Source organism: Natrix helvetica (assembly GCF_964273705.1).
Source record: "Natrix helvetica genome assembly, chromosome: 2".
In the NCBI taxonomy this organism is placed as follows: Eukaryota; Metazoa; Chordata; class Lepidosauria; order Squamata; family Natricidae; genus Natrix; species Natrix helvetica.
In genome coordinates, this window is record NC_138552.1 from 83,141,144 (window position 1) to 83,160,348 (window position 19,205).

A 19,205-nucleotide genomic window follows, 5' to 3' on the forward strand; every position below is an offset into this window, starting at 1 on the left:
TGTCCAGCTGACACACTTCAACATTTCCACAGCTGCACATATACGCACACATTGCCATACATTTCCACAAAAGGGTATGGGGTGATGTTATTAATTAATAATTACTGATACAAATTAATTATGCATTTATAAAAATAATTGATCCCTGTGTACCAAGTATGCTTGCTCACACTCAAGAATTATTCTCTGTCCTAGAAACCTATAAAGTACACTACTATTCTCCTTTCTTGTTTTCCAATAGAACACTGGTTGGAGATGGGATGAGGCTGCACTGGGAAAGGAAGTAGAGAAATGGAAGGAACAAAACTTGAAGTGTGTCAAATGAAGGGAACAAAATAAACTAAATGGAGAGAGAGAAAAGAGAAAATGCTCTTTAGACATTACAAATCTGTCTCCTTTACCTTGAAATAGAAAAATTGGTTGGACAAAAAACTTCACACCATTATGACTTTCCATGGAGTTGTCTTCAGTCCACTATTTTTTCTTCTGGAAGCCACCATAAAATTCCAAAGAGCTCTGACCCTGGACACTATAATGTCCAGCAAATGTCAGCCCTGTAAGGACTCCATAAAATCCCATATAATAAACACCTTTCTCAGTGTAAGTCAGCAACCATTGAAACAATAGCTCACACCCTTCAATACTGTCAATGCTATCTGTGACTTGGAAACATATAGGACAAACACATTGATGGCATTCAAGGCCCTGCCTTGCTCATTGTGGTCTTTGTCTAAGATTTATTGTACCTCAGAAGTGACAAGCAACTTTATCCAGAAAAGCACCAGCAAATTCATCCGGCATGCTTATGGGTAAAATATCCCTCTTGGTATTCCTTGAGCAGAGCCACGAATATTGATTTGCATATACAATAAACAGAAGAACTGACAGGTTGCTACTCAGACAATCATTGTATAGGCTCAATCAAATTATACCAGTGCCTGGTCCTACTCCTTTGTGATTGTTTCATCTCCGTTAGATCCTTGGTGGACCATGGAGCTGCATGGGATGAATGATTGGGAGAGGTCTCACCACAGCAATTTTGTTCAGCACTTTGGTTGTCTTCATAGTCCAGAAGTCAACTGTCCCCTAGAATTCATCCAGATATGCTAGGGTTTGGGGTGGAGCAATTTTAAGTGGTTGATTCCCTATGCAAAGGTCTCCTACATGTGTGATGTGGAATATTGACCCTAGTAAAGATAAATATTAAAGTGTTCCATATCAAATTCATATCTCAGCTGCTACAAAGTAAAGTACAGATCCAAAGTGTGTCTGGTCATGTATGTTGGAGCTGTGATTACTTACAGCAAGCCTAAATTTACAAGCTACCCCATGTTCCACTTACATGGAATTCGAAAACACCCAAATTAGAAATCTCAGATATCCTAACATCATCTCTGAGATGACTATCAGGGAGCTGATGAAAGACTAGATAGTTGAATGGATGGTATGCTACCAGCAGCCCACCTTGTCTCTACATCTCAATTCAACACAAAGAAACTTGTAACCAATCATTGCTAGGGCACTGCTTTGCAATTGATGGAGTAATTACCAGAGTTATCCACTTCCCTGATCTTGGTGTCATGGTTGATACAGAACCTAAACTCTGGGAGGGCAGATCTCCCACAGATCTGCCCTCCCATTGTTGTCTCTGCCATTGTTGTCCAACCAGTTCTTAATGGCATACTTGATCATCAGCAAGTACAAGTAGTCCTTGACTAACAACTACCTGTTCAGCATTCATTCAAAGTTACAATGGCACTGAACGAGTGGTGGTTATAACTGATCCTCAAAGTTGCAGCTTCACCATCACATGATCACAATCTGGGTGTTTGGCTAACTTGCTAATGCAACAGTTATTTTATTTATTATTTATTATTCACACTTATAGACCGCCCCCTCTCCCGGAGAGGACTCGGGGCGGTGTACAGTCACTAAAATACATTATAAAATACATACATAAACAATTAAATTAATACTGGTGAAGGAGGTTATGAGACTGTAATCGAATAATAAATATAATACGTTAAAAGCCTTTGTTAAATGAAATCATAACTGCACTAAAGTTGCAGTGTCCCACGGTTGTGTGATCATGATTTGCGACTTTCCCTGCTGGCTTCCCACATAGTCACAACAGACAGGAGCCCCATGACTGCTCTTTAAAAAAATGGTTTTGGTTAACACCAGGAAATCCCAGGGCTGTAGGCAACACCGAGAAGTCAAAAACCATGTTGGATCAGCCTCCCGACCTTCAGCTGTTTCAAGCTGCAAGGATTGCCATGGGCTGTTTGCTGTTGGCTGCAAGGAGGCAAATTGCTGGGAGGCAGAGGCAGATTTTTTTTCCTTGTGCTAATCAGGCTAAACTGAAACAGGCTGTTTGCTGCAAGGAGGTAAGTCAATAACTATAAACGCCTATAGAATGTTCAAATTATTAGGCTTTTTTAAAAAGACTGCTTTATTATTGTTCTAGACAACTTAGCAAAATGAAGAAGCTTTTTAAAATAAATGCTTGATCTGAAGAGGCCCAGTGCTATTGTATCTTCTTTTAAATAACAGAGAATAACGTATACTTCCAGAAAGCTACATCAATTTTAACAGCATCTGTACAAGTATAGTCTGAAATGTAACAGTGTCCTGTTATAGTATTAAGATAAGGCTGCTGAGTTAGACCCTGACTTAGTCATATTTGGAGTAGATCTATTTAAATAATTGGGAGGAGTTAGTGTTACTACATTTAAGACAATTTTCTGGCATTAATATACCGCCATAATGTACATTTTGCCAATTCTTTGCTTTCCTATGGATCAGGCACACATGCACAGAAATACACCACAAACAGTGTATATTGTCTGTACTGTTTGCTGTTGGCTGCAAGGAGGCAAATTGCTGGGAGGCAGAGGGAGATTTTCCCCCCTTGTTTTCCTCCCCAAATGCTAGGTGCGTCTTATACTTCAGAGCATCTTATACTCTGAAAAATACGGTAAATGGGTGCAGCTGAATACTGGTTTTCTATTTCGTTTACATGTTCTACTTTTTCCAGAGTTTAAACAGGATATCAGTGAAATCATTCAACTTTAAAAAGCTTCTTCAAAAATCGTCAAGAATGAAGATTCCACAACTTTTTGAAAAACTATGAACTGCTTTTACACCAATTCTGGCGTATCTGATCAGGCCAATTATCCAACCGAACTGCATGTCCTTTGATACTTTTCTGTCTGGAGTTTTGTGTGCAGCATTAGCCTGGTGAAATTTTAAAAAGATGCCAGCCAAAGAAAGAAGTAATGAGGACCCATTTTACATCAAATTTGTTTATATAAAAACAAATTAAAGCCTTCTGTTAATAGGTTCCTATATCACCAATCTATTTAGCAACATAGTAAATTTATAAATTATCATAGCTAATTTATGTCTGCTTACGAGCACAGTTTTTAAAAATAAATAAGGAATAAGATATCTATTTCCTGATAAATAAAATTAACTACTTTGTAAATTTAGTTTTTTTGTTTGTTTTTATTTCTGTTGGACAGTATCCATGTATCTAATAACATTATTTCTTGTACTTGTTTGGTGAACACAGTTGGGACCAGCACACTTTGGTCATTAGGTGAAGAGGTTGTTAAATGAAATCATAACTGCACTCAAAATCTTACTTCAGCTTTCTTTTGTTTTACAGACTTGCATAAATCGTTGTAAACTTACATTTCCATCACCATTATAACAGACGCTAAACCAAGCAGTCACTAAACAAAGACTACTTGTAATTCTTTATCGTATAATTTAATATTAGTCCTACAGTTTATGTTCTGCAACTTACAAAACCCGTTCATTTAAAGAGTTATTTGATTCTTTGATACTCTCAGTATCAAGGGTCTGCAAACATTTTGCCAAGACAATCTAAGAAATACTGTACTTGGTGGCTAAAACGTAAGTGAGCAGTGAGCAAGGTAAAAGTGAGTAGGGGGTATTTATTTTCTCAGACACCTTTCTTTATTTCTTTTTGACATTCTCTTCCAAAACATAGGTGAAGACCACTTTATGAGAAAGCTGATCTTTTTACATACACAGGAACAGTAATGGGATTAAAATTTTTTTACTACTGGTTCTGTGGGTGTGGCTTGGTGGGCATGGCAGGGGAAGGATACTATAAAATCCCCATTCCGTCCCGATCAGCTGGAATTCGGGAGGCAGAGAATAGATGGGGGCGGGGCCAGTCAGAGGTGGTATTTACTGGTTCTCCAAACTACTCAAAATTTCTGCTACCGGTTCTGACTAGAACTGGTCAGAACCTGCTGAATACTGCCTCTGCACAGGAAGTTTGAAATGAGCCCAAGAGCCAGATGGGGCTTACGGGCCAATGCTGAGATTCTGGCTTAGAATCTTGCTTTGACTAGCAAGTGTACACCAGGAGTACTTTTATTGCAATTGGAATAATGAGAATATCATGCATTTCTGAATGTGCTTCCCTCTCCCTCACTTTATTTTCATCAAAACTAGAAGAGACCCAATCTGACAAGTTTTTCTTGACCTGGGTTCATGCCCCTTTTAGCTGACCATTGCCTCGGTAGAAACTCTTCTTGTTGTTCTTCAAAGTCATTCCCTCTTTCCTCTACATATAACTTCACTATCCTCAAAATGACTAAGAATTCTTCTGCTAACCTTGAAAACCAGAAAAACTTCCTTTGCAGCTGTCTGCTTTAATGCTTAACGTCATTTTTATTCTGAATGTCATTCTCTCCCTCTCTCTCTCCCTCCCTCCCCCCCTCTCTCCCAGCAGATTTTGAATAGTCTGTGGAGATGTATTATCTGTTTTTGAGTATTTTCTCAATGTAGCATTAGCCATCTCCCTAGGCCAGGCCAAGGACTTGGACTATAAAAGGAAAATTTCAAATATATGGACAATAAGAGCATTCACCAATGCTGTCTATATTCTCCCATTAGACGAGCTTCATGCGCCACCTAGTGGTAAGGAATCTGCAATTACATTTTAAAAAATAAAAGAGGTACCGGTACATTCAGTGCCATCACAACTTCAGACAGTTGCTGAATGAATACAGGTAGTCCTCGACTTACGACCACAATTGGGTCCAGAATTTCTGTGGTTAAACAAAACATTTGTTAAGTGCCTTTTGCCACATTACACGACCTCTCTTGCCACAGTTGTTAAGTGAAGCACTGCATTTGTTAAATTAGTAACACAGTTGTTAAGTGGATCTGGTTTCCCCATCGACTTTACTTGTCGGAAGGTGAACAAAAGGTGATCAGGTGCCCCTGGGACACTGCACTTTTAACTTTAACTTTTATTTGATTTCTAGACCATCATAAAATCAGTAAGTTGTCAAATGGCTGAATTTTGATCATGTGTCTGTAGGCAGAAGTGGTATTAAGCTGGTTTGGACCAGTTCACCCGAACCAGGAGTGGAATTTGCGAGTTGGCCCATCTACCTGTCCTGGTTCTATGCTTTCCTATTTAGCCACATTTTCAAGCCAAAGGGCAAGCGCAGAAGGCCAAGCGCATGCGTGGATGGGGTGGGTGCGAGCGAAGCGAGGGCGCACGCACATGAGCTCATATTTGAGAACCAGTAGGGAGTATAACCATTTTTCGGAGTATAAGACGCACCAAGGTTTTGAAGAAGCAAATTAAAAAAAAGTTTTTGCACTCTGCAAACCTCCCAAAAGCGGCCTGTTTTTCATGAATGGGCCTTTTTCTTTTCCAAAAAAAGTGGTAGGAATAGCCCTTAGGAGGCTGATAGAGTGTTCCTGAGAGGGGGGGGGGCAAAAACAAGCAAAAATAGCCCATTTTTGCAAAAACGAGCCCATTTTTTGTCAAAAAAGAACATTAGGAAGCTTATAGAGTGCTCCTGGGAGTTGGGGGGGGGATTTTTTGCTCATTTCTGCCCTCCCCAGCCCCCAGAAGCTCTCTGAAAGCCTCCTACAAGCTATGCATGGCCATTTTGGTGAAGGGGGTGAGGTTTCAGGAGGCAAAAAAATGCTGCATTCAGTGTATAAGATGCACCCAGATTTTCAGCCTCTTTTTTGAGGGAAAATGTGTGTCTTATACTCCGAAAAATACGGTACCACCCCTGACTGTGGGGATTTCGATCATGTGACTGTGGGGATGCTGCAATGGCCATAAATGTGAAAAAACTGTCATGTCACTCTCTTCAGTATTGTTGTAACTTTGAACAGCCACTAAACGAACTGTTGTAAGTTGAGGACTACCTGTGGTTGTAAATCAAAGATTATCTGTATTGGTACTGTACTACAGTAATTTATTTGTTTGTTTACTTGTTTGTTTTAATTTTTTTATATTGCCACCTACTTGCACATGGCATCTCAAGGCAGTTTACATGGATATGAAAAAACATATAAAAGAAATAAAAAGATTAAAATAATAAATTAGTAAAATAATAGCGCCCAGACCCTCCACCCCGGCAACAACACACATTCACGCAAACCATTTAATGGGCTCCATCCCGCTCTGGGTTCCCCAGGCCCACTGATAAAACCATGTCTTCAGTGCCTTCCAAAAGAGTGTTAGAGTGGGTCCAGTTTAATGTCTGGGGAAATGATGTTAGAGAGAGAGGAAGCCACCACAGAGAAGGCCCTTCTTCTGGGTCCTGCCAGATGTATCTCCCTGGGGGATGGAATCCACAACATTCTTTGCCTCCCAACTCTACTGGGTCAGGTAGAGATGAGTCCGGCCAGCAATGGTCCCTCAATTATCTTTGCAAACGAGTTCTAAGATAAGCCATTTATTTTGCTAATGTTCCTCATTTAATAACAGTTTTAATAAAGAGGCAAAGTACAAAAACACATTTTGGAAAGATTTTCCACTACATCCAACCCAGACATGATGAAAGTAAACAGTTTTCCAGAAGTGAGAGTTGTAAATAATTATCGTGGATTTCTAGTATTACAGGAAGCAAAGTGCTTCAAAATAAAGATAATCTGAAAAGAGCTTGATGTCACTGTAAGAATCTCAAGATAAAAAAGAGGTTGGGTCAAAATAGAAGTGTGGTAGGGAAGGTCATAAAATGGGGCAAAGTTCACTTAACAATTATTTAGAATAGAACAACAGAGTTGGAAGGTACCTTGGAGGTCTTCTCGTCCAACCCCCTGCCTAGGCAGGAAACCTATACCATTTCAGACAGATGGCTATCCAACATCTTCTTAAAGACTTCCAGTGTTGGGGCCTTCACAACTTCTGGAGGCAAGATGTTCCACTGATTAATTTTTTTAACTGTCAGGAAGTTTCTCCTCAGTTCTAAGTTGCTTCTCTCCTTGATTAGTTTCCACCCATTGCTTCTTGTCCTACCCTCATTTGCGGTCCCCAGGCCTGCTGACAAAATCACATTTTAGGGCCATTTGGAAAAGCAACAGGGTGGAGGTCCACCCTATCTTAGGGGTGGTTGGGAATAAATGATACACATTTTGGGTTAGAAATAGTTTTTATTTTTGCTTGAGCCTTCTCAAGCTTTTTCCTTCTTATTCAGTTTTCTTGCCCATTCAAAGTCTAAATAAAATCAGATCCTTGATGAAATGAAATGATGCAGGCATGAGAATACAGCTACATCCTCAAATCATTGTTCATGGGCAATTTTATTTCCCAGCAGACCTTTCGGGGATTGCCTCTGTGGTTTACTAGGTCCCTTGTAAATGTGTTGCTCTGAATATATTCTGTTACATAACTAGTTCTCCATCCGTGCATTGTGGCCTTTGAAAAGGTGCTCAAAGGAACAGTCATCATTTCAACTAAGACTCTTTTTTTTTTGCTAACGACAGGCGCGAGTCAAAATGAATGCGATGCTCAATTTCATCATACCTTACCCCTTTTTTAAAAAAATCTTAATTTTTATTCCCTTTCGTATCTGTATAGTGGAGGTTACGTTTTAATCACTATTTGTCAGTTTCTCTCTTTCCCACCAGAGGGCAGACTTTAATTAGAAATTACTTGTACATCCTGAAGAAGCAATGCGGTTTTTCATATAAAGGGTACCTACTTAGTTCTGCATTGTTTCATAATGCTTATTCTGGATCATGGATCCTGCTGTGAACTCACCATACATTTGTTTCAGCAGAAAAATGCTAAGGAGGCAAAATGCTAAGGACACAAAAAAGCAGGCCTTCTTTTCCTTTTTTCTTCATTAGGCTTGGTGTGCAATAGTGTGCTTATTCCCAAGAGGCAACAAAAGTAACAACTGCCTGTAGGAAGTTAAAACCCACCCCTCTCCTAGAAAAATGAAATGTCCTGGGAAATATTGAAAAGGCAGAATATTATATTTCCCTGGATAAGAAATGGAGAAACATGTTTTTAAGCAGGAAGCACACTCACTCTTAATAGCCCCCACCTTTGTCAATGAACCATTAAAATGACTGAGCTAGTCTACTCTACATAACAAAGGTAGGATTAACCCTCTACAGAAACTCACCACATGGCATCTGGGAACTTAACCAAGCTCAGGACTCAAAAGGAACACAATCTACAAAGTTAGCCCCTGGGAGTCTGACAACCAATCTGACAACAGAATACGTTTCTTACACAGGAACAGGAAACAGAGAGGTGGGGCCAAATAGAGAGTATAAAAAATTCTCAGCAAGCCCCCTTTTCCCTCCTTTTCTTCTTCACCCAACTTCTGGAAGCATGTGATACCCCCTTTTACCCAGGACCTCAAACCATGTGGTTCTGTCCACCATTAAACCATCTTTCCAAGCAGCCTCCATGTTTCCAGTGTCTTATTCCCCACTTGGAGCTGAACCTAAATGGATAGTTCTTCCAACAAGCCTTTCCTCTTGAGCAGAAGCATGAGATAGAGGAGGGGAATAGGGGCAGAAAACCTATGATGTCCCAAAACTTTTTAACTCAACTTAAAGTTCACAGTATATGCTTCCTTGCTCTACAGCTGATGTCAAAAAGTATGAAACTTGAAGTGAAAGAAGGAATGCGTGATTTGACATCCTCCAGCCCAAAGCATCTTCAGGGAAGGTCACTGATTTTGGCCACTGAAAAATGCCAATGGTTGAGAGGCTGGAAAGAGACTTATGGTGGGCAAAATGTAAGAAAAGGAAGATGGATAAAAGTTGCTTGTCTTTGACTGCAGGCTTGGAGGGTTGACTGGAGCCATTTTACATTCTACATGTGGAAAAATAAGACAAGTATAGGTGTTTGTCTATGTGTAGGCAATGCTTGTAATTGTACAAGTGTTGATAGAGAAAGTGAAGTATTAATAAGAGTTCACCGGGGATTGTAAAAGATAGCAATAGCACGTATAGTCCTCTATAAAGGGGCAATAGCACTTATATACTGCTTTGTAGCCCATTCCTATTTTGAGCAAAATAGATACAGCTGTTGATCCCTTTGGTACAAGATAACTTCCTAGCTGGAGATTAATAGCCTATTAATTCTAACTCTTGTACCTGATCCAATGGGATAATATGTGCCATGCAACTGATTATAATTTTTTTTTTTTGCTGATATTGCCCCCAACAATCTGGGTCCTCATTTTACTGACCTTGGAAGGGTGGAAGGCTGAGTCAACCTTGAGCAGGTCAGGATCGAACTACTGGTAATGAGCTGACTTAGCCTGCAATACTGCATTCTAACCACTGTGTCACTATGACTCACTGGCCAAAAGATGATGTACATTGCCTGGGATGTCTCTTGTTCGAGTTTAATGAAGAGGCTACTTCTGTGCAAACTGGGAAAGAACCTTTAAGTGCAGACTATGTTTTGTTTTAAAAAAAGATGAGTGTTTCATAAAAAAATTCTGATAATAAGTTGCATGGCTAATATTATCACATTAGATCAGGTGCAAGAGTAATAATTAATGGGCTATTAATCTCCAGCTAGCAACTTGTCTTCTACCAACGGTATCTACTTTGCTCAAAATATGATTCATTACTAACTTCATCAATATTATCTATTTCCTATACTTCTGTCAATTTTGAATTGTCCTAATGTAAGTTGCTCTTGCTGTAAGAAAGGATTTTTTTTAAAGATAAAGACTAAATCCAAGAGAAACCAGGTAGAGAATACTGAACTACTAAAACATATTCCTTTGTTGTATTTCTATCCCACCTTTTCTCAACATAGCTTACAACAGATTCTTCTGTTGCGGTATCATCCTAAAAGCAAGACAGATTGGGCTGAGTAGCTGGCCAAAATCATGCGGTGAGCTTCGTAGCCATGTGGTGACTTGAAAAAAAAATCCCCAACTCAAAATCCACCATCTGTGATCGCACACATATATCCTTAGCAGTAAGTCGTGTTGAGTCCAATGACGTACAGTATATTACAAGGTACAACATGTTCAATCAGTGTGCATTACCTATGCCTACATATCCCAGTGAATTATGGACATTTGTTCTGATCTAGACTTCCCAAGAGCATGAAACAAACTCCTTGTCCCAACAAAAAACCCTTTACTGTGAATTTAAATTTTACTGTGAAAATTGACTGTGAATTTCTGCTCATTCACATCCAGCAAAGTCTTTCGAGGGAGGATTTACAGTCACAGACCTTATGTGGCTTGGAGAGCTGACAGGCCAATATCTGCAAACTTGGCAAGGAGTCTTGGAGAGTCACAAACCAATTAAGCGAACTAATTGTCTCCTGCAAACTTTACTCCCCTTTCGCTTCTCTTTTATTTCCTCTGGGAGAGGCCACTCATCGTCCACCTGTGGCCTTACTCCCAAGTCAACCCCTGTTCTTTAGCTGTCCCCTTCATCTGGCAACTCTGCGCATGCGCACACTGGGAACAGGCTCCATCTGTTTGTCTGCCTCACCAGTGAAGTTCCTGACATAGGTGAGACACGCAGTTCTCCTGCCTCATAGTAGAGGGCGCTCGTTTGGGTGGGGCTTCTTCAGAGGACCCGAGGCAAGAGCAGAGTTGAAATCCTCTCTGAAACAGCTGGAAAAGGTATGTGTGGGTCGGAGGGAGGGAGGAATTCAAACTTATCCTCCTGGTGTGGGGCTTTGGGCAAAGGCTGGAGGGAAGGGTTAAGGTTTGATTGCAGGCAGAGCTATGTTGCCTTTTCAAACCTGTAATCAGTGAAGCTGGGCTGGATCCTTCTGGGGCTGGGGGAAAGTGAGCCCTCATCAGAGCCTTCCCCAGACTCCAGAATTGGCCCATGTTCCTCTCCAACCTCCTCACTGTCTGAATCTGGTAGGCCACAACAACAATAACCTCACAATCAATACAAAAGCTACAAGTGGTGCAAAGAACCATGGAAAGATACATGCTCGGCATCCCAAGACAAGATAGAAGCACCTGCACATGGATAAGAGAACAAAAGAAAGTGTATGATATCATCAAGAGAGTAAAAGAATAGAAATGGGCTGGTCACATAGCAAGAGGAACTGATGGCAGGTGGACTAAGGCAGTTATAGAATGGATAAAAGGCACTTGATAAAAGGCATCCACAAAAGGGACCCAGAACAAGATAGATCAACGGCATCAGAACTATTGCGGGCCCAATTAGCAAAAGAAAGCTCAGGGCCGTATAGGTGGGATACATGTGGAAGAGGCCTTCATTGGATGTGGAGTATCCACATCCACAATGGCTAGAATGATGAATGAATGATGACGACAACAATTTGAACAATCCAACAATCCAATTTGGCCTTTGGATTTGGCTTAATATCAAGATCCCTTTGCAAGAGATCAGTTCAGACCTCTTCCTCCTTGGTGAAAAATAGGTTTAAGCAATAGCAACAACCCTTGGACTTATATACCACTTCACAGTGCTTTTACAGCACTCTCTAAGCAGTTTACAGAGTCAGCCTATTGCCCCCAAAGAACTGGGTCCTCATTTTACCATCCTCGGAAGGATGGAAGGCTGAGTCAGCCTTGAGCCTAGTGAGTTTCATACTGCCAAACTGTTGGCAGCCAGCAATCAGCAGAATTAGCCTGCAGTACTGCAGTCTAACCATGACACTTTTTTCTAGCAAAAGAAAAAAGTTGTATCAATGAAAATCAGGATGCCCCCATCCACTGCCTGCTTCAGTGCTTTTGCAGTCCCCCCAACCAGTGGTGAAATTCATTTTTTTTTACTATCAGTTCTGTGAGCGTGGCTTTGTGAGCATGGCAGAGGAAGGATATTGCAAAATCTCCATTCCCACCCCACTCTGGGGCCAGCCAGAGGTGGCATTTGCCGGTTCTCCGAACTACTCAAATTTTCCGCTACCAGTTCTCTGAACGACTCAAAATTTCTGCTACCAGTTCTCCGAACTACTCCAAATTTCCACTACCGGTTCTCCGAACTACTCCAAATTTCCGCTACCGGTTCTTCGAATGACTCAAAAGTTCCGCTACCAGTTCTCCGAACTACTCAAAAGTTCTACTACCGGTTCTCCAGAACCTGTCAGAACCTGCTGGATTTCACCCCTGCCCCCAACAGATTATTCCCTTAACAGAACAACCCGTAAGGGACTCTAATGTTTCACGGTGAGAAAGATAGACTATAAATAAAGACATATGCCTTGCTGTTTTGGCAGCTATTCTTTAATAACGCTTTAATTGATTTTTGTGTTGACTATGTTTTTACATTCAGTTTCTTTTTAAGATGACCTGGTATTGTATCTGTAAAATCAAATGATAGAAGACAAGTTGTTTAAATCGTTCCCTTTCATCTTGTTGCAGTTTATGGTTCAAACACCATAAAGAATCAATACTAAACATTCAAGTGGTCATTTTAAAGAAGCAAAGCAAATAGCAATAATACAGATAGTTGTCGACTTGCAACAGTTCATTTAGTGAGCAAAGTTACAACAGCACTGAAAAAGGTGACTTACGATTGTTTTTCACACATGACCATTGCAGCATTCCCATGATCATGTGATTAAAATTCAGACACTTGGCAACTGGTTCATATTTATGACGGTTGCAATGTCCCGGGTTCATGTGATCACTTTTTGCAATCTTCTGACAAGCCGTGGGGAAGTTAAATTTACTTAGTGACCGTGTTATTTAGAACCGCAGTGATTCATTTGACAACTTTGGCAAGAAAGGTCGTAAAATGGGACAAAGCTCACTTAACAAATGTCTCAGCAACAGAAATTTTGGGCTCAATTGTGGTCATAGGTTGAGGATTACCTGCATATATTTATAACAACTTGAATTATTTTTTAAAAAGGGTTTTTTTTTTCATGTAACACATGATGGCAGTAAAGTAGAGGAAATGTTACAGCATCTGCACACACACACAAACAAAAATTTACTTTTTGTTCATCCACTGAATTGGATGGTTGCAATGACTCCAGTTGTCCCCATCTGGGATGATGGCAGGCTCTTTCTTATTAGTAAGATCAGGACACATCAGCATGATGGATAATCAAATTAATTAAACATTGAAGAAGAGCTGGGGTCTTCTTTTGCTATTTTGTGCTAGATTCTGTTCAAGATTATCCTGAAAGTCTGTTAGCAATATGGAAAATTGAGTTTGAAAGGAAAAGGCCCCATTGAAAAGTGGCAGCCAAGATAAAATAAATTGGAATCTGTCTGTCATTTGCAGCACCTGTGCCTTCAACTCAGTGGATGCCTTAACTCTGCCTCCTTCTTTTATTCCTGCCATCTGGGGACCAGGGATTTGCTTCATTTTGATTGACACCTCCTCCCTCTTCAAGGCGTTTTTCCTCCACTAATCCTCTGGGTATTTTATCTGTATAACAATAAGCTCAGCGTCTTGGAATTCAGTGTATGTGCTGAGCATATGCATCGTAAGCATGTGGCCGTTTTGCTGCTGTTTTTAACTATAATGTTTCATGTGCTTTTTCTGCTCTGGGTGCAGATATTGATATTATTATATCACAGTGGTGGCGAACCTTTTCAGTACCGATTGCCGAAAAGGTTGCGTGGAAACATCACGTGTGTGCTCGTTCAACAGGGTGAGGCTCTAGAAAAGCCAAACTTCCATGTTTTGGCGCACATGCACGTGCAATGATCAGCTGGCCGATGTGCATGCACGGGCCAGTTTTCGGCACTGCCGCACGCGCGAAGGACAGCTGATCGTCACATGCGCGCCACAAACCAGGCAACACAAACAGACAAGGCACGCGTGCCAGGTGACATGACTTCACGTGCCACTTTGGGCACACGTGCCATAGGTTCGCCATCACGGTTATCTCACCTTGGTAAACACCTATTTCTATTTCCTATTCAAGTCCTTCTAACTCCTACTCATTCAGAAACTCACTATACATCCACAACCATTTACAATACAATACAATAGCAGAGTTGGAAGGGACCTTGGAGGTCTTCTAATCCAACCCCCTGCCTAGCCAGGAAACCCTATACCGTTTCAGACAAATGGCTATCCAACATCTTCTTAAAGACTTCCACAACTTCTGGAGGCAAGCTGTTCGACTGATCAATTGTTCTGTCAGGAAATTTCCCTCAGTTTTAAGTTGCTTCTCTCCTTGATTAGTTTCCACCCATTGCTTCTTGTTCTACCCTCAGGTGCCTTGGAGAATAGTTTGACTCCCTCTTCTTTGTGGCAACCTCTGAGATATTGGAACACTTGCTATCATGTGTCCCCTGGTCCTTCTTTTCATTAAACTAGACATACCCAGTTCCTGCAACTGTTCTTCATATGTTTTAGTCTCCAATCCCCTAATCATCTTTGTTGCTCTTTCCTAAGGTACTTCCAGTAACATGTGATTGCACTTCCAGGACCTTATTAATGAGAAATTTCCAACTTTTTCTATTAACTTATTTACAAGGAACGTATGAGCAATAGTAAAGCAAACAACATAGAACAGCAAAATTTATTCTGAAACACTAGAAGCAGCCATAGATCGAAGCAAGGGAAAAAGCAGCGTTTTACGTGAATAAATTGACCTCAGCCAAAGTCTCTGTAAATTGTTAGGTCTTATCTCAGCCTCTAAAATATTGGGGCAATTCTACCAGGCTTGAGATATTGTATTTACTATTTGTAAGACTATCTGTATTTCAATTCTCATTTTTAAAACTGACACGGGTATAAAGAGAATGCTGTCCAAATGGGCACACCCAATTATATTTCTGTGAATAACAAGTAGTAGCTTTTGGTCTGGAAAGTATTAACAGTGATATATGGATATTTAGTTCTGGTCCTTCTAATGCAGGGGTGTCCAAACTTGGGAACTTTAAGACTTGTGGACTTCAATTCCCAGAATTCCCCAGACACCCCTGTTCTAATGCATTGTGTTGATACAAAGGGACACCTATAAAAATCAATGTAGAGTTATAGATGTATAACTCTACACTGATTTTTATAGGCATCCCTTTGTATCAACACAATGCATTAGAAGGACCAGAACTAAATATCCATATATCACTGTTAATTAACTAAACCACTGAAAATGTTAAGAGACAACTGAATTGCACAGTCAAAGCTGTAAATATTTTGAAGTCATAATTGTATGTATGTAAGTAAAAAGCAAAATGTGCTTGAAACAAGTTACAGAGTGGATCTGTAATTTCTGAGGAACTATAACGTGAAACAATACTGTAATGAATGTTGATCTAATCTGCTTTTGTAATCTTCTTTGTATCTTTTTACACCATATTTTAGACATACATTTTGAAGCATCCTTTGGATGCCTTCTCTATTGCTTAGTTGCTTGGTATATCTTGGTTTTAATGCTCTTGCTTATGATAGATAAAATGGAAAGACCTGCCTTTCTCCAGATATTGTTAAACTCCTTCCATTCCCCATTCTTATCCAAGCTCTTGAAGTGATGAGAATTATGGGTTTAGTGTCAGAAGAGTAAGTAAATATTTAATATGGTCAAAGACCAGCAATACATATTACTTTTTACAATATGTTAAAAAGTACTGACATTAAGATATAATTAAAAAGTATTGACATTAAAAGTGGAAAATAGCATACATGTTCTCAGATTGTTTGGGTCACTCCCTGGTTTACCTGGACGCAACGCTGTTAAGTATAGGAGTAAATACAATGGTCCAAAGATTGTTAGCGATATGTCCAGATAATTGGTACAAGATGACAACTATACTTCTGTAGCCAATTTTTTTCTTATGGACATTGCAGCAGCAGAGGACTTTGCCACTGCATACGTGGTAACCGGGTTAGTGTCTTGGAGGAGAAAGCCTAGATAAAAATTGTCTGCCCTCCCTGGCAATCTCTCTACTAAGGGGAGAATATGTGCAGACCTACAAGCTCTGTATAGCTCGCAGTGTAATAGAACATGTGAATTATCTTCCACTTCTCCTTTAGCACATATACAAAGCCGTTCTGCTATAGGTGTTCTTTTATACCTGCCCTGGAGGAGTGCTGAAGGAAGAATGTTAAATCTGGCTCTGAAGAAAGCTATTCTTTGTTTTGGGAAGATCAGGTCATTTAGATATCTTGCTGATTCCCACACACTCTGTTTGATTCTGTTCCTACTGTGGAGAGACAACCTATTTAGTTCTTCTTGGAACTCCATGTCCTTCACTCTATTAATTACTACTTGCTTTGCTTGATCAAAGCCTAGGGACATTAAGAATAACAGTGAGAGCCCACAAGAGCCCAGTTTGTGAGCAAATGCCTGTTTCCAGGGGGAGGGGAAATTGTCAGTCAACACTAGTGGGAAACCATTGCTGTTTACCATCCTCCTATTCTTCCAAATCGAAGTCAGTTTGTAGTGTCTTCTCTTCTGCCAACTGAGAAATACAGGGAATATATAGAAATAGTTGTAGTGTATATTATCATGAGAGCTTATCAGTAGTTTTAATCACTGATGTCATCAAAGTAACGAAAGCCCACCTGGCACAGATGTTATTAGCCACAGACCCCAATTTTAGACATCCAATTTAAAAGGATTGATTCATGAGCCTCCAAGGTGAAGGGCTAGAAGAAGAAAAATCCCTTTCCGTTCCTTATGAACATAGCTTTTTTCAAGAGAATGCCCAAGATGAAGTAATACCTAATTATGGTAGTCCCAAAGGTCCTTTTTCAAAAGGCAACTGAAGAAGCTCCTTGGATGAGAAGCAAAATATCTTCAAGGAAAAACAAAGTCCAGTTGCCTTTTGAAAAAAGCACCTTTGGGACAACCATGACCAGGATGACTGAGAATCTCCGTAGACCTAATAATTTAAGATCTAAATTATTTTCCTTTCATTTACATATCAGCCTCCATGGTGTGTGAAAAAAAGTCTCATGCTTTGGCCCCAAAGTTAACGGTATGCAACCAATGGCCTCTTTCTTAAGTGGTAGGTTTTACCCTTGCAGTGTATGTTTTGGCCATACCGAGAGTAACTGAGAACAAGTTTCCTGTAGTGGTTAAGATATAATCTTCTAGGCTTGCCTTAGGCCTAAAAGCCAGCTAGGTGACTTTGGAGTAGTTGCTCTCTTTCTCAGCCCCATCCACCTCGCAGGGTTGTTGTAGAGGAAACAGGAGTCTTGGGTAGCACATGCCAGACACGGAGCAAATCTCTACTAATATCTACAGTCATGGTGGTTTTCTGCTCAGTTGTTGCTTTTTATTTTTGATCATTTTAACTAGGGATAGCCAACGAAGTATGATCAGAAGTCACAATGGTGCCTGTGATGGCGTGATTCAAACTCCACTAATTTATTATGTGCAGACGTTCATGAATCTGATTCAGATTCCAACTACCTCCTGTTAGTTTGAAGATGATCAATGAGAGGAATCGCAGGGAGCATAAGAGGAAAGATTAATATGTCTTACTGGTTTTGCATGAAACTGCACAGAGGAGGAAGGATAGGCCATAACACAAAGCTGTGTCGCTATGAGAAAACCAAGGGCTAGCTAACCTAGTATGTGAAAACCTGTCCCATTTGTGGGTCCCAAGTATTAAAGTATTAAAAGTGGTAATTTAACATCATCTATTCAGATCAATTTTGCTGGCTGGGTTTGCACACTTCTCCATACCCACAAATTAGCAGTTCATAATACTACAAGCACCAAGTATATAGTTAGCAAATGGAATGCATGCTTATTTTAATTTTTTTATAGTAAGTATTTATTATTCCAAGCTCATTAAAATCGCCGCGGGTCTATTCATATGCGGTCAAACTCAACACCGCAGTTTCCCAGCTTTGAGGATGTCGCAGAGTCCTTGTCCGAATGCTGCCTTATCCAGTCCTTAACTCTTCCGTTTCTTCGGGGGGGGGGGGGGGAAACTTCCAGCGACTTGCAAGCCAAATGAGCGTGTGCAGACCAGCCAGATTCCCCACATCTTGAAACCCACAAGCCAGGATTGCTGAGAACCAAGACCAGACGGGCGGGGACCGAAACGAACCTTGAACTGGCCTTGGGCAACCCCTTCCATCAATAATACGATCGCCTAATAACTCTACTCATACGATCGCCTAATACTCTACTCCCAGGGGTGGAGATCTCCAAACGCCCCTGAGCTACAACTCCCATAGCGATCGGGGGTGGGGGGTTAGGAAGACGACGCCTACAAGACGTTTTCCTCCTCGGCTCCCACCGGGAAAGCCAGGCAGAAGAAGGGGCGCCTTTCCCTTTAAGAGGACGAGTTCCCACGACTTGACGTCAGGGTGTTTCTGCACCGCAGCCGGGATCTGATAACCCGTCGGGGAAGGTGAAGGGAGGGGGGGCGGCCGAGAGGAGGCAGCGAGGGCGACCGAGCAAGAGCCAGGAGAGGGCAAGAAGCATCCCCGGCCGCCTGCCTGCCCGCCCGCTTCCCAGCAGTTCCCACGGCCGCCCACCTTCCGCAGCAACCATGTCCGTGGCGGGCTTGAAGAAGCAGTTCCACAAAGCGACGCAGGTAGGGCGCCGGGAAAACCGGGGCTTCTCGAAGGAGATTCCGGGCTGGGAATCTGGCGGGGGTGGGGAGGTGGGGTGGGGGTGCAGAGAGAGAGAGAGATGCGTGTTCACTCTGACCAGCTTTCCCAGGAGCAAGAGCCGCGGGGGGCCTCTAGGGGGCGCTGCGCTTTGCCTTCCGCGCCCCGGCCCGATGGGGTTGGTGCTGATGGGGGTGGAAGGGAAGGGGGCTGCGATGGCCTCATTTCCCCCTTTTCCCCTCCCGAGGGGGAAGAACCCGCCAGATGTCGCTTCATAAAGAGACGGGCTGGGAAAGGAAAGGATGTTGCGGGGTGGGGATGAGGGAGAGAGGGAAGGGACGCGCGGTTTTGTGCAGCCTCTTTGGCGCACTTCTGCAGGGGGCTCCCATGAAATTTGCACCGTGGCCCTTTTTCTCCTCACCCCCCCCAACCAAAACCCATCCCCAGGGATT

The 19,205-nt window shown here is 41.5% G+C and overlaps 1 protein-coding gene across 1 annotated transcript in view; it reads left to right on the plus strand.

The window, feature by feature from the left end:
* The first annotated feature begins 18,129 nt into the window (after positions 1–18,129).
* SH3GL2 (SH3 domain containing GRB2 like 2, endophilin A1) overlaps positions 18,130–19,205 on the plus strand; it is a 115,989-nt gene continuing 114,913 nt past the window's right edge. Inside the window, exon 1 of the mRNA XM_081940181.1 lies at positions 18,130–18,737. Within this exon, the coding sequence (XP_081796307.1) occupies positions 18,693–18,737 (45 nt within the window). The 5' untranslated portion in view covers positions 18,130–18,692. The remainder of the gene's footprint in view (positions 18,738–19,205) is intronic.